At 46.4% G+C, this 20,281-nt stretch overlaps 1 protein-coding gene across 5 annotated transcripts in view; it reads left to right on the top strand.

Moving 5' to 3' along the window:
- ARHGEF1 (Rho guanine nucleotide exchange factor 1) overlaps positions 1-17,938 on the top strand; it is a 57,475-nt gene extending 39,537 nt beyond the window's left edge. For all 5 annotated transcript variants that reach the window (XM_061597902.1, XM_061597900.1, XM_061597903.1 and 2 more), the window contains 15 exons: positions 2-84; positions 1,433-1,558; positions 2,749-2,863; positions 4,161-4,261; positions 4,375-4,452; positions 5,096-5,171; positions 6,792-6,959; positions 8,725-8,812; positions 9,281-9,391; positions 9,743-9,810; positions 9,965-10,132; positions 10,392-10,559; positions 11,053-11,204; positions 12,433-12,531; positions 13,432-17,938. In XM_061597902.1, the coding sequence (XP_061453886.1) occupies positions 2-84; positions 1,433-1,558; positions 2,749-2,863; positions 4,161-4,261; positions 4,375-4,452; positions 5,096-5,171; positions 6,792-6,959; positions 8,725-8,812; positions 9,281-9,391; positions 9,743-9,810; positions 9,965-10,132; positions 10,392-10,559; positions 11,053-11,204; positions 12,433-12,510 (1,580 nt within the window). In that variant the 3' untranslated portion in view covers positions 12,511-12,531; positions 13,432-17,938. The remainder of the gene's footprint in view (position 1; positions 85-1,432; positions 1,559-2,748; positions 2,864-4,160; positions 4,262-4,374; positions 4,453-5,095; positions 5,172-6,791; positions 6,960-8,724; positions 8,813-9,280; positions 9,392-9,742; positions 9,811-9,964; positions 10,133-10,391; positions 10,560-11,052; positions 11,205-12,432; positions 12,532-13,431) is intronic.
- Positions 17,939-20,281: the final 2,343 nt, after the last annotated feature.

Raw genomic sequence — 20,281 nt, 5'->3', positions numbered from 1 at the left:
GAAGTGTTTCTGGAGAGCTTGAAGAAGCTGAGGGAAGAAAACAATTCTGTTGTTTCTGAAATTGGGAGCACTCTGCTGGCTCGGGTAAGAGTGGAGAAAAGACAAATTTGGAACAGTGTTTGAGGGACGGGGGTGGGGGAATGGATTAGAAGAGAGATGAGAAGACTTTAGAGCAGGGGTCATAGAATCATAGAATAGTAGAGTTGGAAGTCCAACCCCCTGTGCAATGCAGGAATCCATATCAAAGCATTCCCAACAGATGGCTGTCCAGCTGCCTCTTGAATGGGTCAAAGGTCAGGAAGGATGGCCCATGAATGAGGAGTGGAATGGAATGGAGCAGGTAGTCTGAAGGAATCACGGGGAGGATGGCGAGGCGAGGGGCTTGGAGCAGTTCTTAATTTTTATGAGACAGGATGCTAGCAACCTGCAGAGCTGATGTAGCAAAGTGGGTGAGAGCTATGCGAGTTGGAAACCTCTCCTTCAGATCAAATCTGTGAATGACCTAGCTGGCCATCATCAAGACACATGTTACCACCTTTAGCCAAACATAATCGCCAATCTCATCTGGATATCTACTTGGACATATGGACTTCTTATGTTCTTTGTTTAAATTAGGATTGATGGATTATTTTTATAATTAACATGAATTGACATTGTTTCTTTTTCTGTTATATTTGTACTGAGATACTCAAACATTAGTCTTGGGGGGGAGTTAAAGATATTTCAGGGGGTGGCATAAAATATTTCAAGAGGTGGAGCCTACAGGTGTCACTTTTTAAAAAAAATAAAAATATCTCACCCCTCTCCTAGGAAGTGATCTCCGGTGTAGTCATTGCCCTCTTGCCCATATGCTTTCTGATAGATTTATTATGCCTGTGCTATTTCCCACCTTTCAGTTGCTTTCTCTCACAGAGAAGGAAAGAGAAATATTAAGACTTGAAGGACATGATTTTTTGGGGGGGAAGGGTTGGGTTTATACTTTACAAATAGGGCAAAAGAGAAAGGCTAGAAGCAGGCCTTGTCAGAAATAGCATTGCCCCATTTCATCTGACTTTTTCTCCTGGGATCCCTCGAGGGAGGTTGGCAACCCTACATAGCTCATCATTTAATGCAGGTGTGGGAAACCTTTGGCCCTCCAGATGTTGCTGGACTACAACAGCCATCATCCCCTGGCTATGACTGTGCTTGCTGGTGCAGATGGGGGTTGTAGTTCAGCAACATCTGGAGGGCCAAACCTTCTCCACACCTGATTTAACGGGTATGCACGTGAACCAGCCCAGATACATCATTGTGATTCTTGAATATCCAGCTATGTGAGGGTGCAGGGAGAGAAAGGCAAAGACAGGGACAAGGCAGAAGTCACCTTGGAGGTCAGGATGGACCAAAGGTTTGAAGAATCCTATGTGATCACCTTACTGGCCTATTCCCCCAGTTTGATGGATCAGAAGGAAACTGGTTCCAGAAGATCTCAGCCCGCTTCTGCAGCCGCCAGTCCTTTGCTTTGGAGCAGCTGAAAGCCAAGCAGAAGAAAGAGCCCCGTTTCAACCAGTTCATCCAGGTAACCACTGGAGGAGGCTGTGAGGCCACTTCTCCTTCTAGAGTAGGGCTATGTGGGTTCTGCTATTCTTCTCAGGTGCAAAATTTGGTATTGGCTGCACAATTCAGCATCCCAAGAATCCTATCTTCCATGTTTTACAAAAATAATAAAGTTTCTAGTCCTTAAGACTGTCAGACTTCACTTAACAACCTCATGTGGGGCAATTCTTTTTTTTAATGGAGTGCATAGCTCCTTGAGACTTCAGTGTATAGAAGCCAGATAAATTGTTGTCAAACATACACCCAATTAACTTAATTTACACAGTATTTTTAGGCAACTTTCATTTGTTTTTTGTGTGGAACGGGTTTTTTTTTAGAAGAAAAAACTAGCAGCCCTGATGATTAGGTTTCAACTCCCTTTCTTCCAGTGAATATTTCACAGTTAGGGTCGAGTAAGGAGAGCTTTGTGCATCCCATGGACTGCGAAAAAGACAAATAATTGGGTGTTAGAACAAATTAAACCAGAACTGTCACTAGAAGCTAAAATGATGAAACTGAGGTTATCATACTTTGGACACATAATGAGAAGACATGATTCACTAGGAAAAACAATAATGCTGGGGAAAACAGACAGAAGTAGAAAAAGAGGAAGGCCAAACAAGAGATGGATTGATTCCATAAAGGAAGCCACAGACCTGAACTTACAAGATCTGAACAGGGTGGTTTATAAGAGATGCTCTTGGAGGTTGCTGATTCATAGGGTCACCATAAGTCAAAATCGAGTTGAAGGCATATAACAACAGCGTTCTTTCATTCAACAAATGTGCAGGTCATTAAGAAAAGAAAAAAAATGATTGTTTGGGGACGGTTATCTACAGTAGGGCCCCACTTATACGGCGGGTTAGGGACCAGGCCCCCGGCGTAAAGCGGAAATCACCATAAAGTGGAACCTCATTGATTATAATGGGGTGCGTTGCACGAAAATGACGCCAAAATGCTGCAAAATTGCAAAAACGGCTTTAAAATGGGGAATTTCCCGCTGCCGCGTTAGTGGAACGCCGGAATGCAAAGAGCTGGTAAGTGGGGCCCTACTGTAAATGTGAAGTTCAGATACAGATCTAAAACACTACCCTGGGGAGGTCCTTCCGTCGTGCCTCTTCCAGTCACCCACTCTTGGTGAGTGGCCTGGCTTTTGTTTCTCGATCCCTGCAGGAGGCCGAGAGTCAGCCCCGATGTCGGCGGCTGCAACTGAAGGACATCATCCCCATTGAGATGCAGAGGCTCACCAAGTACCCGCTGCTCCTTCACAACATTGCCAAGTGCACAGGTGGGCTGATGCAGAGCTTGTTGTGGATTGAGGGGGAAAGGCAGCAGAGCTGCTAGAGGTTCAGAAGAGGGCAACCAAAATGGATCAAGGGGATGGAGCAACTCCCCTGTGATGAAACATTAGCTTTTGGGCTTTCTAGTTCAGAGAAAAGTCAAGTCATAGGCGACATGATAGAAATGTATAAAATGATGCATGATGTGGAGACAGTGGATGGAGAAAAACTTTTCCCTCTCTCTCATGACACTAGGACTTGTGGACATCCAACTTGGATGGCTGTAAAAGAGGATTAGACAAATTCATGGAGGATAAGGCATGGCTACTAGCAGTGATGGCTGTGTGCTGTTGTGCTCAGGTCCTGCCGGCAGGCATCCCATGGGCATCTGGTTGACCACTGTAAGAACCGGATGCAGGACCCGATGGATCTTTGGCCTGATGCAGCAGGGCTCTACATATGTTAATTGCATGGGACAAGAGTGGACCAGATAAAATAGCTTATATAGCATTTAGCTTACATAGACAGGGACCAAGAAGTCCTTTTACCTTTGGCAGTGAGAAGTTCTGGCAAGGAGCTCAGGCTGATGGTAAACATATTGGTAAATATAGAAAGGGCATATATGCTGGAACAGGGGAGGGAATTGAATCCAGCCAGCAGGCCAGATCATTATGATCCCTCACTCCTGCAGGCCAAATTTGACAGATGGGCAGGGCCACCCACCTGTTGGTCACCTGATGTCACAATCACGTCATATGAGCCTTTTTTTGTTTCTGCATAGCACTGTGCACAGAAGCTCCAGCAATCACTGATTAGCATTGCTTGCAAAATGCTTTGCAGAGGACTTTGCAGGTGCCACCGATCTGCGGGTTGGCAGGGCTTACACCTCCCCTGGCCCACCCGTGCCGTTACGATGCCATCCGTAGAGCAGGGGGGCATGACTTGACCAAAGCAGCCTCATGGACCAAATGGGGAGGCTTGCCAGGCCTAATTAGGCTTCGGGATATATATTCCTCTCTGCTGCAAAACATTCTCCCCCTTTCTATATGCTCTCCGTTATTATTGTTTCTAATGGGGTGCCTTTCCTCTCTCTGTGTGTATGTATATATGAAAGAGATTGTCTAAGTCTTATCTGTATGATTCCGCTATGGGGAAGGAGGGCCCACAGAATTTCTCTTGCTTGGGGGCCCAGAAAAATGTGAAACTAGATCCAAGCAAAATTCCAGATGGGGAAACTCTGGGACCATATTTAAAGGGGGGATGCCTTTTATAAAGCACTTCCATCTTTCTCGATCTATGCTACAGAGGAGGCCGAGGAACGCCAGAAGGTGCAGAGGGCAGCCGACTGCTGTCGGCAGATCCTCAACCACGTTAATCAGGAGGTGCGGAACATGGAGAACTTGCTGGTAAGAGCCCTTCCTCTTGTTGCTGTGTGCCAACATTATTTCTCCTTTAGACAATCCTTTCTTTTCCTTACCATTCCTTGTGTTTTCCCCCCCACTTTTGCTATGGTTATCAGAAACTGAAAGATTACCAGCGTCGCCTGGACCTCTCGAACCTGAAGCAAAGTACAGATCCACTGCTGAGTGAATTTAGGGTGAGTTGTTGCCTAGTATTTTTCCTATCAGGCAGAGAAGCCGCAGAATCTGGTTGCAGACTGGGAGTGGGGAACCTGTGACCCTCCAGATATTTTCCGTCATCTCTGACTACTGGTCGTGTTGGCTGGAGTTGATGGGAGTTGGAGTCCAACATCTGGAGGGCCAAGGTTCACCATCTCTGCCAGAGATGGAGTGGCCACCTATTCAACAAGAGGAAGGAGCTTCTTTAACAGTATTTCCTCCTATTTTTCTGTGCCTATTAAAGAAATTCACAACAGGCAGAAGTTCAACAGCTTCTGCATCACTGTCTCTCCATGCTTTGGTTCACCTGTTGAGTTTCAGCCTGTCATGCAGCTGTTAAAAGCACATAGCTCTGATCAAGGGGAAAGGGGACCCTTTCAAAATGTGGTTTTAAGACTGCTTCCAGCAACTGGTCTATTCTGACTGTCTCAATTTCAGTAATGAGATTTGTGAAATAGACTTGAAAGCAACAGAAGAGTTTCTTTGATTTGGAGCAAGAAGTGGGTCTTCCGTGAGCTCCGGGTTCCCCAGGGCCCCAGATTTATCTCCACTCTCCAGCTGTGTGTGTATCAAATGTTAATGTATGCAAAAGCCCAGACTCTAACCAGCTCTTTTCCACAGAACACTGACATCACCAAGAGAAACCTTGTGTATGAGGGGCCCCTGACTTGGCGTGTTACCAAGGATAAATCAGTAGGTTAGTTGAACTGCCTGATGCCCAGGCTCTCTGCCTTTCTGCTGCTATGGGCTCAAGGGGTGGGAACATGAAGGGCTAAACTTCAGGATAGGTCTTTGATTCTGGAACCTCTAATTGATGCCAGGGGCAGTGTGTCAATGTAAGTGAAATAAGCTTGAAGTTGAGTGCCTTTAAATGTTTATTTATATAAAGTATTTTTCTCCCACTCTTCAGCAAAAAGAAAAGGCTCCCAAAGCAGCTTGCAGATAAGATAGCCTCTGCCCTTAGGATTACAATCTAAAAGACACAACACAAGAGGAAAAGGCATCAGTAGGAAGAAGGAAAAAAGAAAACTCAGACACTTTTTTTGTTTTAGAGTTTATTTTATTTATCTATGTATGCATAATCCACACTTTCATAAGAATATATCAGGGTGCTATATGACATATAAAAATAAAATAAGCCAAAACAACCATCAAAAACATCATTACAAACATCAGTAAGATGTTCCTGTAATGTCGAGCTGGAATGAAAATATTTCAAGGAGAGGATCAGCCAAAAGCTGCTGGCCTTTCAGCTGAGAGGCCCTGCGGTCCCATTGCTTGCTCTCTCCTATTATAGCCCAATGGCAGGGCTGTGGCCAGTGCTTGAGTGTGTTTTCTTCAGTGCTGAACAGGCCACAGCTGCCCCATCCCCACCCCGGGCTGACTTTGGGGGTCTTTGCAGTCAGATTCCCTGCCTGACTCACTGAATGATAAGCCAGCTCTTCCCCCAGCATTTGTGTCATTTACGCATTGCTCCAGTTCTTCACTTGGGTGCCAGGAGAGAAAGATGAGCAGGAAGTGTGGATTAGGGATTGTTCTGAGGCTTGCGTTTGTTAGGCCTTTCAGCCTTGCATGGGCCCTGGGCTTCTGTCCAGTCTTTCCATGTGTTGATGTAGGTCATGCTTGCGAGTAGTGCATGGGGCTTTTGAGTTAGAGGGGAGCTCAAGCCACTTGGTTCTTCTCTTTTTATAAACTAAGCCTTGGGAGGGCCCTGGGGTTCCATCTAGGCTTGAAAGCATTTACAGTAATACCTCAGTTAACAAAGTAGATGTGTTTCTGGACATTTAACAGAAACTTTCCTACCTGAGGTAGGAATAACATGAAAAGAATAGGAATAGGTTCCTACACTGATTCATAGATGGTGGGGGCAGCTTCAACAAGGGCTTTAATGAGTGCCTACCTGGCACCCTCCCCCTCTCCTCCTTCTCCTCCTGTGAATTGTATTTGATCCTTCCCTTCCCAGCCCTGGGAGAAAGCAAGAGATCTTTTCAATGCAATGCAAAGACACAGACTTGTCAGTTTCACCTAGCAAAGCTTACCAGTTTATTGATAGCAAAGCACACATGTGCGTGTCAGTTTCACCTCAAAGCAATGGCACAGGCTTGTCAGTTTATTGATAGCAAAGCAAAGACAAAGGCTAGTCAGTTTCTCCTTAAAGCAAAGGCACAGGCTTGAAAGTTTATCCATAGCAAAGCAAAGATAGTCAGTTTCACCTTAAAAAAAGCCTTTGTTAAAAGGAGCTTCATTCCTGGAGGATTTGTTAACTGAGGTATTACTGACCTGCCTTCTCTCCCTCCCCCCTTCCACCCCTCCACAGATGTTCATGTCCTCTTGCTGGACGACATCTTGGTCCTTCTACAGAAACAAGAGGAGCGCCTAGTTCTCAAATGCCACAGCCGCACCATCACCCCTACCCCTGATGGGAAGCAGATGCTGAGCCCCATCATCAAGCTCAATTCGGCCATGACCCGCGAAGTGGCCACAGGTGGGTGCTGGAGGTGGAAGAACAGTGGAGGTGGCCACCACGTACCTACACCTTGAATGTGTGTGAACTGGGCCCTGTGCAGTGGGATCAGTCTCACAACACTGAATGAAGAATGTGCTTTTCCAAGGAGGCTTTTAAGGGGAGGAATGATATAGCCCAGTGGTAGAACCACACACTTTGCCTGCAGAAAGGCCCCAGACTGGATCTTCCAGCAAATGAAGAAACTCTGGAAGCTAGATTGGAGCCCCCTTCTGCCTGCAAGGCAGAGTAGATGTGCCTTAGTTAGGTGGGGCAGTATCCTGGCACTAAGGCAGCTTTGCATAACGACCAAGCTTCTGTGGTTGTGGAAGAAAAGGAAATATTGAAACAGAGCAAGCAATAAATACTAACTAAATTTAAACCACCAAACTTTGCAGCAGTTATTAATAGTCTAGTGTTTGGCTCAGGGCAGGTCTTGACTCCTAGGTTGTTTTTAAAGAAAAGGTAAAAAACCCAGAACCTATCTATTACCCTACATCTGGTAATCTAAAAGTTTGCTGCCTGCTGCAGGCACATCTCTGACTGTGTGAATGGAGGCATTTTCCTTATATGCCAGCCTATTTTCTAGTCTGTACATAATCTTTGCCCAGGCAGCCTTGTGGACTTCTTCGATCTGCATAAACTTATGCAGGTTGAGCAATGTTCTCTTAATTTGGGGGAATTGACAGAGCAATCCTGTACTTGTGATTTGCTGTTGGCGTGGCCACCGCAGCTGTGTGCTTGGGCTGAGAGGGGGAAAACATGCAATCAGGAGATACAGACAATGGTGTTAATAAGCAAAAGACACTCTTCCCTCCCCCTTGCATCTTTGGAAATGTTGCCAAATTCCACCAATCTGAGACTGTACTGATGAGGATGCCCCCCCCCTGCTGCCCGCACACAGAGGCAGCCAATGAACTTGTGACAACAGGAACACTCCCCCAGCACACACCCTGTATCCCTGTGTGTGCATAAGAGCTGTAGCTCAGTGGCAGAGCATCTGCCTTGCCTACAGAAGGTCCCAGGTTCAATCCCCAGGCTCTCCAGGTAGGGCAGGGAGAAACTCTGTCTGAAATCCTGGAGAACTGCTGCCAGTCAGTGTAGGCAATACTAAGCTAGACCAGTGGATCTCACTCAGGATAAGGCAGTTTCCTACGGGCCTTACATGCAAGATGCTGCTGCAGCATCTCCAGTCCCGGAGCACAGCCAACAATAATTCTGCTACTGCCAATCCCTAAACATCTCTCCAGGCTGTAAATTGTGACTGTGATTTGTTTTAAACTGCATTTAATATTGAATTTTAAATTGCTGTAACCTGCCCTGGGACCTTATAGTGAAGGATGGGTGGTGGTGGTGATGGTGGTAGTAATAGTAGTAGTAGTAATCATACTAATAATTAATGATAATTAATAATAATAGTTGTTATTGTTACTTCTATCATCTTTTGCGGCAACAAGCACTAGAAATCTGCCTTTGTTTAAAAAAAATATGAAAGCCAAGATTTTCCATGCCTCTGTGAAATTGCAACATACGCACAGCCCTGCTTTTATTTTCTCATCAAAATATTCTTGGAGAGGGGAAAGTGCTGGATGTGGTTCCAATTTTAATTTTATTTTATTTGTGATCCAGGCTGATTACAAACTTGGCATCAAACAAACCTTGATTGGGAGCTTGATGAGAGGGCTGACAGAGGTCATCAATCGCCCTTCTCTTGATTCTGAGCTCACTATTTGTTCTTTCCTCTTAGATATCAAGGCTTTTTACGTGATCTTCAGCTGGGAGAATGGGGCTCAGATCTATGAGCTGGTAGCACAGACAGTGTCGGAAAGGAAGAAGTAAGGAATTTGGGGAGGGGAAATTGAGGTGCTATGGGCGGGGAGGAAGGTGGAGGTTCCCTGCTGGAGTGGCAGATGCCTTAGCCCAGCCCTTCCTCAACCTGCTGCCCTTCAGATGTCAGCTGGGGCTGATGGGAGCTGTAGTCCAAAGCATCTGGAAGGCACCAGGTTGGGGAAGGCTGGGATGGGTGGTGGAAACAAAGGTGGTGGTTTTGGAAGTGAAGGTGGGGCAAGGTCTTTAAGCATAGCTTAATTTGAGCTAGGGCTCAGCCCTGAGAGTACATGAAGTGGTGCTGGTTGTCTCTGAGCATGTGCCAAGTGCCTTCACATATTTGGTATTTAAGTGGCAAGACTGCCAGATTTGGAGGTTTTAGGTCAGAGTGAGTCCCAACACCTCTTTTTGTTGGAGACATTAGCTGAACTTTTACTTCAAATAGAATCTGATTCCCTTTCTTTGTTCCAACCTAGCTGGTGCAGTATGATCAGTGAGACGGCTGGCTCTCTGAAGCTGCCTGGCTCTACCCACCTTAAACCACGGCTTTCGGTGCCAAACCGGACTTCACCACACAGCCCCAGCTTGTAAGTATGGAAGTCCTGGGGATACAGGGGAGGGAAAAGATCTAAGCCTCATAATGATGTCAGGTTATTTCAGTGGTGCCTGGTGGCTCTGTGTCAGTGGGGCAGTGGAATCCACACCAGGTTTTAGTCTGAACTTTCAAGGACCTCTCAAGAGTGATTTCAGCACCTTAGGCAACTCCTTGAAAATCCAGAGTAAAACCCACTGTCCCAATGGCATGGAGCCACCAGCTGCCACTGGGTGAAAATTGGCTTGTGTGGTACGTGAGGAAGATCTGGCCTGCCAGCCGTATCCATTTCCCCACTGCTGGCGTAGACCTGCACTCACGACCTCTCTTCCTCTTTCCTTGGCAGCTACTCAGAGGGGCTGCTAGGCGGGGCAGAGAACGGCAGCTCCCACAAGGAAGTGCTGCATTCAGAGGGTGAGTTTATGAGAAGGGTTGGAGGGTTGGAGCTGTGTGGAGAAGGGAGACGGCAGAGTAGAATTCCTGGGTTTTGACTGAGCTCAGAGCAGAGGAATGGAGCCGGTAGACTCTTTAAAAGCAGGAATCTGATTTTGTTGTTATTCCAAATCAGAACGAGAGAAGGACGGGATGCTGGAAGGGGGTGAATTTGAGGAACGCAGCCCTGTGAGCGAACCAAAGCTGGGCAAGGCAACGGAGGAGATCTTGGATGACATGCTAACACTGTACAAGCCTCGGCCTGTCGGGCAGGGACCACTGGCATCTGCTGCGCAGGACAGAAGTATGGAACTCTCTCATCCTAGCCCTCTAGAAGTGGCTGGACTCCAACTCCCATCAGCCCCAGCCAGTGTGGCCAGTAGTAAAGGATGATGGGAGATGTTGTAGTCCAACACCTTCTGGAGGGCTACATGCTCACTTCTCCTGCTCTGTTCTTTCCCTCCTCTCTGTGGAGAATCCTTTTGTCCCCACAACTCAGCCCCATATTTTCAGCCATGGCTCACGAAAGAAATTAATCTGACATCAGCCTTGTGTCCTTACAGTATTGGCCCTGAGGAGGCTCCTGCAGGTATCGGAGGAAGGCGAGGTTGGCTTCCTGGCAGAGCCCACGGACTGTCCACCAGAGAATGGGAGCCCCCGTGAAGGCGAAGAGGAAGAGGAGTGGGATGTGGGTCACAGGATGGAGATGGACAGCAGCAGGAGGCATCAAGGTGAGGGCATGAGAACAGGGGCATGCTGGGAAAATCAGGAGTTGACCACAGGGACTTGCTGGGGAAAAAGTGGGTGGGAGGAGAGGGGCATGCTGGGAGTATTTGGGACAAAGGAGCACAAAAGTGTATTCTGGAAAAACTTGGCATGCAGACTGAGGATTGGGGTAGAGATGGAGGGGGGTTGCTCTGGAGTTGCCGGGGAGAAGTTTTTTCCTGGGAAAGTTTCATAATACAAGATCTGAATATGAGATTGAGAAGACGGGAAGGGCCTCAGCACAGTGGCAGGACAACTGCTTTGCACGTGGAAGGTCCCAGGTCCAGACCCCGCCATCTCCCCTGTCTGAAACTTTGTAGAGCTGCTGCCAGTCAGTCGATACTGAGCAAGATGGATGAATGGTCTGACTCGGTGTAAGACAGTTATGCTCCTAGATTCCTAAGAAATGTATGAAAAATCGATGCTAGGCATAACCCTAAAAGCATATGTTTCTTACAGGAGGTCTCCCAAATGGCCCTCAAGAGCCAGAGTGGAGCTCAGAGACCCTGGACAGGGAAGGGTCTGGCTCCTGCATTGTTCTGTCCCATCAACAATCTGACGGGGTGAAGCATCACTTGCGGCTTCTAGAAGATGCAGTTCAGGGTCTGAAGGTGAGATAGGGTTGCCAAGACACCCCTTCCCCATGGACACTCAGAATGTACTGTGCCGTTTTGCACCCCTGTATGTTCCTTGCAGAACTGAAGTCTTACTCGGGTTTTCACAGACTTCTAAGGTATTTTGGAAAGCACAGGGTGGGTGGAGGGAGAGAGAAAAGCAAATGTGAGAGTGTTTTTCATGCAGTACTTTGAAAGGAAGGAGGCAGGACAGAGACTTAACACTCTCACAGAAGTCAGTGATGGCCGCCAACTTGGATGGCTTTAAAAGAGGCTTAGGCAAATTCATGGAGAAGGAGGCTATCAGTGGCTACGAGCCATGATGGCTGTGCTCTGTCTGCACGGTAGGAGGCGGTATGCTTCTGAATGCCCATTACTGGAAACCACAGGAGAGGAGAGTGCTTTTGCGCTCAGGTCCTGTTTGTGGACTTCCCATAAAGGGCATCTGGCTGGCCACTGTGAGAACACGATGCTGGACTAAATGGATTGTTGGCCTGATCCAGCAGGCTCTTCTTATGGTAACACCCATGTTGAAGGTGAGAGAGGAATGGGGTTGTGAGAGCCATCTTTGCTGCCATCCCCACTCATAGGCCCCTTTCTTTGTTTTTAAGCATTAAGTAAAAAAAGACAAAGACTCTAGCCATGAGGACTAGAAACTTAACACAGGCTGAGATGAATGGGAAGCCACATTCCTTAAGTCCCTATTCTGCATACAAACTCTTTATCAGCCTTGCAAGAGCTTCTCTCTGTTGTACTCTTCACTAGGCAAAGCAAGAGTAAGGGGGTCCATCCAGCCTTGTGCAATTTATGCTGGAACATGGCCTCAGCATCACAGTCCAGCTAAAAGGACTTCCTTTTGGAAATGAATTCCTTGTAATCCCCACCCCCAGTTTTTGCCCCAGGCCATGTGTATAACAGGGTTTGCTAATTTATCATCTAGCACAGGAACAGGGAACCTGCGTGTGGCCCTTCAGATGTCGTTGGACTCCAGCTCCCATCAGCCCCAGCCAGCATGGTCATTGGCCAGGGATGATGGGAGTTGTAGTCTAACGACACCTTGGGGTTAGCCAGTCTAGAGGGAATGGGGTATAAATGTGAACCCTCCCATCCTTGAGATTTGGGAGTGTCCAGAAGGCACCCAGGAGACTCATATATGCCCTGTCCCCATATCCCTCCTTCCCCATGAAGGTTTTCCTCAATCTGCTTGTCTGTGTGTCCTACCTAGGATATTGAAGCGGCTTATTGGCACCTGCAGCAGCTGATAGGAAAACTCATACCATCTCAGCAGCCCAGTTTCACATGAGGCTCGGCCCAGCAGGGGAAGGTAATGGAACAAACAGGCTCCCTCTGGGATGCCAAACTCTTAGTTAAGGCGTTTGGTGCTATCTGCATGACTGATTAAGGCACTCAGAGCGGCATAAGTGATGTCTTCCTCCCGCTGCCTTATATCCTCACAACAATCATGTTAGTTCGCTGAGGCTGACAAACTGTGATTGGCTCAGGGTAAGCCAGCAATCTTCATGGCGGAGCAGGGTTTTGCAATAAAAGTGTATGCACGGAGTGTGCTTCCAAATGTAATTTACAAACAAAACCGTGCCTCCGCTATGCAAAGTTTAAGAATTGCTGCTCAGTCCACTGGATATAAATCCACTGGGAATACAGTTTATTTAAAAAAAAAATACAATGGGTTTCTGGGTATTTAATTTACTGGTCTTCTTTCAGTACTTGTAGTAAGTCTTGCTTTCCACTTGTCCAAACAGCCTCTGAGGCACTGGACCAAGTCTGGGTGTAGCATGGGTGGAGGGGGGTCTGATAGGCCCTAGCTGTGTTCAGGTTTACCGGGAACCAGTGGCAATGTAGTTCCTGTAGTTAGGGACATTGGGGACCATGGGAACTATATTTCCCATGGTTCCGAGCAGTCTCATATGCCTCTAGGCCTTAGGGGAAGTCCCCGTGTGATGCTTTCCTGCCACCACTGCCAAGTAAATTTGGACAGGAAAGGACAGAAGATCCAGAAACGCAACGTCCATTATGAGCTGAGCCTGAATTTCTCTGAGGTTTGGGCTCAACTCGTAATGAGCTCAGAAGTTCCAAATTAGGAGAGCTGGTTTATACTCTGCCCCTGCTCCCTGCATTTCCAAACTTGAGTGGCATCACTGCTTGCTGCACCATTCTCACTGTTGTATTAAGAGCTTTCTGTGTCTCTGTTCTTCCCTCTCTGTAGGCCTGTCCTAAGCAAGGAGGAAGAGATGTCTGTGCCAGCCACTCTCTCCCAACATCAGCATCCAGTGGGACCCACGCTGCTTTTTGTATAGAGGATTTATAATGTAGGGAGAGATTCTGGGGCTAGTATAAATATATTCTGCCTATACCACGCTATAGGGGGCCATATTTAGAGTATGAGGAACTGCATATAGGTAAGGTGTCACAGCCTTGCTTGAGGGGTGGGAATAGCTACTTCATCAGGTTGTAAAGATGCTCTGGGGTGTGTAAGCTTTTTCTTTAGTTGTGAGTGTAGTGTGCGGTATCTGTCCCAAAGAGAGACAGATTAAAACTTAGGTTCCGGTGAAAGCTGTTTGGGACCAAAGGCAGAGGCAGGGTAGTAGGCTTCTGAACTTCATAGAGCTGTTCAGAACTGCCTGGCCGGGGTCAGAGCAGTAGACATATGACTTGATATGCTGTCTGCCAAAAAATCTCAGGGAAGGTTTGCAAGGAAGACATGATTGCAATCTCCCCACCACCACCACCAATTTTCCTGGTGGTGTATCTTCACTCACGGACTTATCCTCCAAATATGTATCTGATCCTTTTAAAAAAGAAAGTGATATAGCAGAAGTTGTAATCACAGCAGCGAGTTTCACAGTGAGAAGAACCTTACTTAATTATTTGGTTTGCCTTGCCTTGCCTTAACTCTTCTCCCTCTCCCCACATTTCCCCATAGAACCATCCCACTTTTCTAGACCTCCCTCTATTTTATTCTTTCCTGCTTCATTTATTCACGGGTGGAATTCTGCCAAAGTTGCCTCCCCAATCCCTTGGGTAGCCTTCCTTTTCATATTGGACCTTGGCCTTGCTATGCCTTGTCTTTATGCTTGTTTCAGCACCAATTCAGCACTTGCACACACAAACATGTGGAAATCCAATAAAACAGATATGTAAAGGAGGGTGGGAAATGGGTCCCACGTTTTGAGGTCAGTTAAAAGGTAGTTGTGGGCCTGGAAAGTTTTACAGCAGTGCTTTCCAAACTGTGCTCGGGGGGACCCCTGGTGTTCTTTGGAAGCTTCCCAGACATTCCCCAATGAGAAGATCAGTAAGGGCAGACAACCTCCCTGGAAAGGCTGCTTGCCCACCAACGAGCAGCTGCCTAGGGCTGCCCTACCTTTCCCTCCCAACTCAGAGGAGACCCTGAAGGCTTGGCTAGCACCCTACTTGAATCCTTGACATTGCAGGTGTTTAGGTTTTCTGCGGAAAGTGTTCCTCTGACCACTGAAAGGATTTTTTAAAAGAATGCAAATTACTGCCCTTGAAGTTAAATCCCAGCCATCCTCTTCCTCGCTGCTTTCACCCCTTGCTTCTTTCTGTCTGCATCCAGTGCTGCTTGGGGTATACAACAGTGTATACCAAGGATAATCTGACCAAGTAGTTCACGCTCTACACAGGTTACTGCGTTACTGTGTTGCCTTTCACTCTTTCCTTCTCACCGGGGATTTCCCCCTTATGTAGCTTTATAAGCTGTTATTAGCCACAAGCTGCCACAGATGCAACCTGTGAAAGCTAAAAAGAGAAACCACAAGGTCTTGGGGAGACGATAGTGGTGGGGGAGGATCACCAGGGTTACATTTGCCATAAGTGTCATGTACAATCACTTGGCTGCCCTTTTGTGACATGCCATTCCACAAAAATGGACAGTAGGTGGAGCCGTATCAGTAAGTCAACCAGAGCCTCTTGGCTGTTCAAGGTGTTATTGGCCATTTGCAGTGTTTTGTAGGAAGGGGATGGAGGGGTGCCCATGCCTCCTTCCACCTCTGAGCCCCCTTTGGTTGCCTATGGCAGAAAGTTGTCCTCAGACCCAGTTTGTCCCGTGGAGCAGGAGGGCTCTTGTCACTGATTTTGGGCCTGTAGGGGGCACTGAGCACCCAGCCTCTGGATTTGCTGCTGCTCTGACTACCTCTGGCTACTTGACTGCTGTTCACATCCCTCTGCTCACCCCCACCCCACCTCCTATTGGCTGGCCCTTTTGTCCAATCTGGAGGATTGTGTTACGTGGTTGCTAGGCAACCACAAGGTGTTTCCAGCTTCCATTTGGAGAACTCAATCTACTGAAGCCAGTCAAGGGGATGAATGTGGGTGATGTTTGAAGGGAGGGTGGTGGAAGCAAAGGACAAGGGGTAGACCCAAAGGTGGAGGTGAATGAGCAAAGCCACCCGTCAAAAAGTCAGTGTCCTCAGAGACTGAACTGCTCTCCTGCTGCACACGTTCCCTTTCTTCCAAGTGCCTTTTATATTTTGTTGATAATATGCTTGTATTTTTAAGAAAACTCAATATTTTGCTGGGATATTTTATATATATATATATATATAATGAATATAAGGGAGTGGTCTTGACTCCTCCCAGCTGGGACTACAAGCAAAGAACCCAGAGCTTTATATATAGAGTGGTATTATATATATTAGTGTTTAGGGGTGGTTTTTTTTGTCTTACTGTACAAAGAGTGTAACCCAATATATTAAGAGATGAAAAAGTGAGACTTCCCCCCCCTCCGACTTCCCAGTATTATGAATGTATAATAGACCCTACTAAATCTTTTACTGTCAGATGGGGGTGTTCTTAAAGTCACACTTTAAAAAAATAAAATACAAATTCTAGACTAAGCAATCCATAATTTAAAAGGGGGGGGGAATAACATCTCCCCCCTCCAGAATCTGTTTTCACAGTTTGCGACATCTCTTTTACAATTGCTATTTTGTACTTTTGGAGAACATTCTCAAGGTCATGTACTATAGATCAGTTCACTTGCTCCTATTCCACACATAGAAAAGTGCCAGCCTTGTATCTCTGTTTATGGCCCTACCAATCACCTGCAGCCTTCCCTGCCGTGGTGCCCGCTAGATGTTGTTCAGCTCCCACTCCCATCAGTCCCTGTCAGCATGTCCAATGGTCAGGGTTAATGTGACTTGTAGTCAGGAGGGCACCAGGTTGGGGAAGGCTGTCTTACTGTCTCCTAAGGAGTCTTGCACAAGGCAAAGGTGGGTAGGTCAGAAGTGCGATAGGAGGCCATTTCCTCTTCTGATATAATGGATTGTGATTGTTGCAGACGTACAGGACATTGCATCAGGATCTCAACGTTTTAGGACTTAAAAACTAAAAGTAATATTCTAGACATCATGAACACAGAAGAAAATGTGTAGTGCCCAGATTCAGAAGTCTTGAGTTAGGACTTCTTAGACAGTGCACTAAAGTTGTTCTCTGTCTCAGTACCTTTTTCTCTCCCCCCCCCATCCTTTCCATTGACCCCCATTTGATCCTCCATCCCAGACTTCTTGTTTTAAAAATCTTGGGTTTTAGAAGCAGAGTAAATGATGGAAAGTATGCTATTGGCTATTAGCTGGATTGTAAAAAGGTGAGTTTTTCATGGTGCTGAATGTGCATTGCATTGATGCAGGATTTTTAATTTTGTGGGGAGTCAAATACAAACCTTAACTAGGGATGTTGCTTGGCCTCTTTTGCATTACCTCTGATTACAGGGTGAACCTTCCTACTCAGAGGTAGGTTTCACCAGCTTCAGAAATTTTCATTACTATACAGGGTATACTATACTATACAGGGATGAGGAACCTGGTGTCCTCCAGATGCTGCTGGACTCCAGTTCCTATCAGCCCCAGCCAGTAGGTCAGGGATGATTAAGTCGTTGGCTACCTTTCCTGCATCCCTGTATTAACCCCTCTACCCACCCCAAGAATGATGGAAAATGTAAGTTCTGCACTGTTTGGTGCAGAGCTAAATTTCAGAGCTAAAATTTAAGGAAGAAGTGAGTTATGCTTGACCTTAACATTTTTAAAAATCCTGAGTCAGGCAGTGTAATTTCCCACCCCCCGAAAAAACACCCTCTTCAGCCTGTGGTAATGGGCACATTCTCGCAACCCTACGTCAATCTGTGCCGTTTTCAAAATTTTGGATTCTTGACCTGGAGTTACTAGCTGGACTTTGAACATCAGTTTCTGGTTTTAAACTCATTGTTGACAAGGGACACAAATCAGAACTTGCACTATGCTTGCTTTCCTCCCTTCTCCTCGGTTGTGTGAACTTCCAAGGGGTAGCTAATCTATGGTAAAACTATCTCGAGAATGCTCCCACAATGGCCGGAATTAGCTACGCCTCAGTTCAGTGGTTGCTTTCTGGAGTTCAGTTTGGATTCAAACAGTGTGTCGTCCCCTCCACCCAGCAAGATTTTCTGTTGTGGATTGCAGTGAAAATACTAGTCAGAAGGAAAATGTTCCCCTACAAATTGGGGTCAGGTGGGTTTCTAGTCTGTATGGCTATTGGATTCCAGATCTCTCCTGCTATGAGCACAGGGATCATGGGCCTCCTTCCCCTTCCCACCCCTCATGTAAAGAGGTTGGAGGCTTTGTGTATGTTACAGGAGGATTGAAGGTACGTGTAGGAGGGCTAGAAGAGACTGAGCCAAAGATACTTTTGTAAAAGATGCCAAATTAAAAGATCCATTAATCAGACCTTTCTTTGTGGTCAGAATACATCTTGTCTTTCCATTTCTCTTTTATCATTTGTTTCTTTCTAGTCCTTTCCCTCCAAAGACCTTGGAGCAGGAGAGGTAGGTTGCCAAGAGTCCTTCCATCTTGATAACTGTCCAGCCCCCATCATGCTTCACTTCCACACTGGGATGACAACTGATGCTGTCTGGCTTTTTGTTGGGCCCCTGTTGTCACTCTCTTTAGAGTGGGTAGGAGACAGGATGGGATTTTGGGGTGGGGGAGGGTTGTGTCACTGAATGAGGAAATGGGAGATTTAAATAGATCTTTGGCACTGCCATATTGATCCTCATTAGGGACTGGGAGAAAAGGCTTTAACTCGTGCCTTTTCTAATCAGAACTATCTTTGAGGGGTGGGCTACTTAACAGGTATAATAGTTCTGTCTTCCCAGAGAACTGTAGTTCTATGTGGTTTTGGGATTGGTTACTGTTGATCTCTAACAAGAGTTCTTAGCGCCTCACTAAATTACTGCTCCCAGGATTTTTTGGACAAGGCTATGACAGTGAAATAAAACTGTCCCAACTACGTGCAAACATCTCTAAAAAAAATTGTTTGGGGTCTAAAGTGAGATGGGACTTCAGATTGAAATATGAGTGTTTGCCTGAGCCTTACTCAGAGCTAAGCTTTGCCCCCCTCCTTGACAGCCTTTTTGGGACAGTGTCCACACTTTATCTTCATTTTTTACTTTTAAATTTTTATAGTTTACACTGATCCTTCGTATCTGACTATAACTGTGCCTTTTGGCTACTGATAAATTGTCCAGGACAGCTGTGGAAGTGCCTGTTCCCATTTCCTTCCCAAACAACAGAAAAATCCATTGGGGGAAAACATTCACTTTAAGTAACCCATCTCTTCACAGGTGAGGCCTTTATACCAGCCTTTTAGTCCATCATAATATTAGAATTGTTACCCCCTCACAAGTTAAAACTGCAAGTTCCACTGAACTTGGTGGGAAAGAAAATGTGTTCAGTGGGGTCTAGTGGCTCTATGTCAGTGCGGCAGTGGAATCCGCTCTGGGTTATAGTCCGAACTTTCAAGCAGCCCTTGAAAGTTCAGACTAAAACCCAGAGCGGATTCCACTGCCCCACTGGCATGGAGCTACCAGCCCCCACTTGATGTGCTAAAGGCTCTCCCATTGCAGTCTCTGGGAATATGAAGTACAAGTGTGGATGGATTATAGTCCACACCCCTCACCGGCCCTGCTTCCCTCCCACCAATGAGTGCTTTTGGCCAGCTGGAATTTGTCCTTCAGTGGCAACTGGCGCCCATTGCAACTGGGGCAGAAGGCAGGGAGCCCAACAGTAAGTGGAGCCAGAGCCAATGGCAGGCAGAGCCAGCAATTGCTGATTTTACCCCCATCCTCCTCCCTGCTGAGTCCTCTAATGGCAACAATGAAACTGAGGAGGAAGAAGCCAACGGGCAAGTCCCCTCCCCCCCAAACTGGTTGTAAGTAAGAAGGTGGGGGCTGGCAGTGCCCCACACTCCCTAATGGACCACCCTCCACTGGTATCCTTGAGTTATGATAATGCCTCTTGCTTACCTGAATAAAGAACAGAAGTGTGCTGTTTGCGTGCTTGCATGCATGCACCCATATACATCCTTCTGCTTTTGCGTGGCTGGAATATAGCTGCTGTATAGAACTGTATCTGATCCCTGTCTGTAGCCTCTGGATAATGTCCCATGAAGAAATATGGCCCTCAGCATGAAAAAAAAGTCACCTATCCCTCCTGTAATACTTACCTGAGAGTAAATCCCATTGACCTGAATGGGACATACTCTTCTGTATGGTTACTTTATTTGTTCATTTAAGAGGTGACATATTTGCTATGCTTCTAAACATCAGCATGTTTATTCTGTGTCTTGTCTACACACACACCCTCTTCCTTCACTCACTTTTACCTATGAGCAGAGAATCAATGATGAATAGATATTTTATTGCTTTAGAGGCCAGTGATATGCTGGGTGGTAATTTTTTTTCATCTTTTCCTTTACACACTCCATAAATTAATATAGTATTTACAAAAAGAAAAAAATGGGTTGGACGAGTTAAACAGTTTCTTCATATCAACCACACCAATACAGTTTTGTTTTTCTTCTTTTAAAACACAGAGATACAAGCACAGTGATAGGCAGGGTGAAAACTTTTGAGGGGGTAGGAGGGGGGTGTTTTTACAGAGAGGGTCACACCAGAGCATGACAAGACAATATTGCACTTTGAAGAGTTGGGGATGGGTGAGGGTGAAAAGGTCATTCCTCCCTCCCCTAGTCTACAGCACCCTATGTTTTGGAATCGGCCCAGATTTCCA

Source organism: Rhineura floridana, chromosome 15 (genome assembly GCF_030035675.1).
Source record: "Rhineura floridana isolate rRhiFlo1 chromosome 15, rRhiFlo1.hap2, whole genome shotgun sequence".
Classification (NCBI taxonomy): domain Eukaryota; kingdom Metazoa; phylum Chordata; class Lepidosauria; order Squamata; family Rhineuridae; genus Rhineura; species Rhineura floridana.
This window is presented reverse-complemented; position numbering and strand designations above follow the sequence as displayed.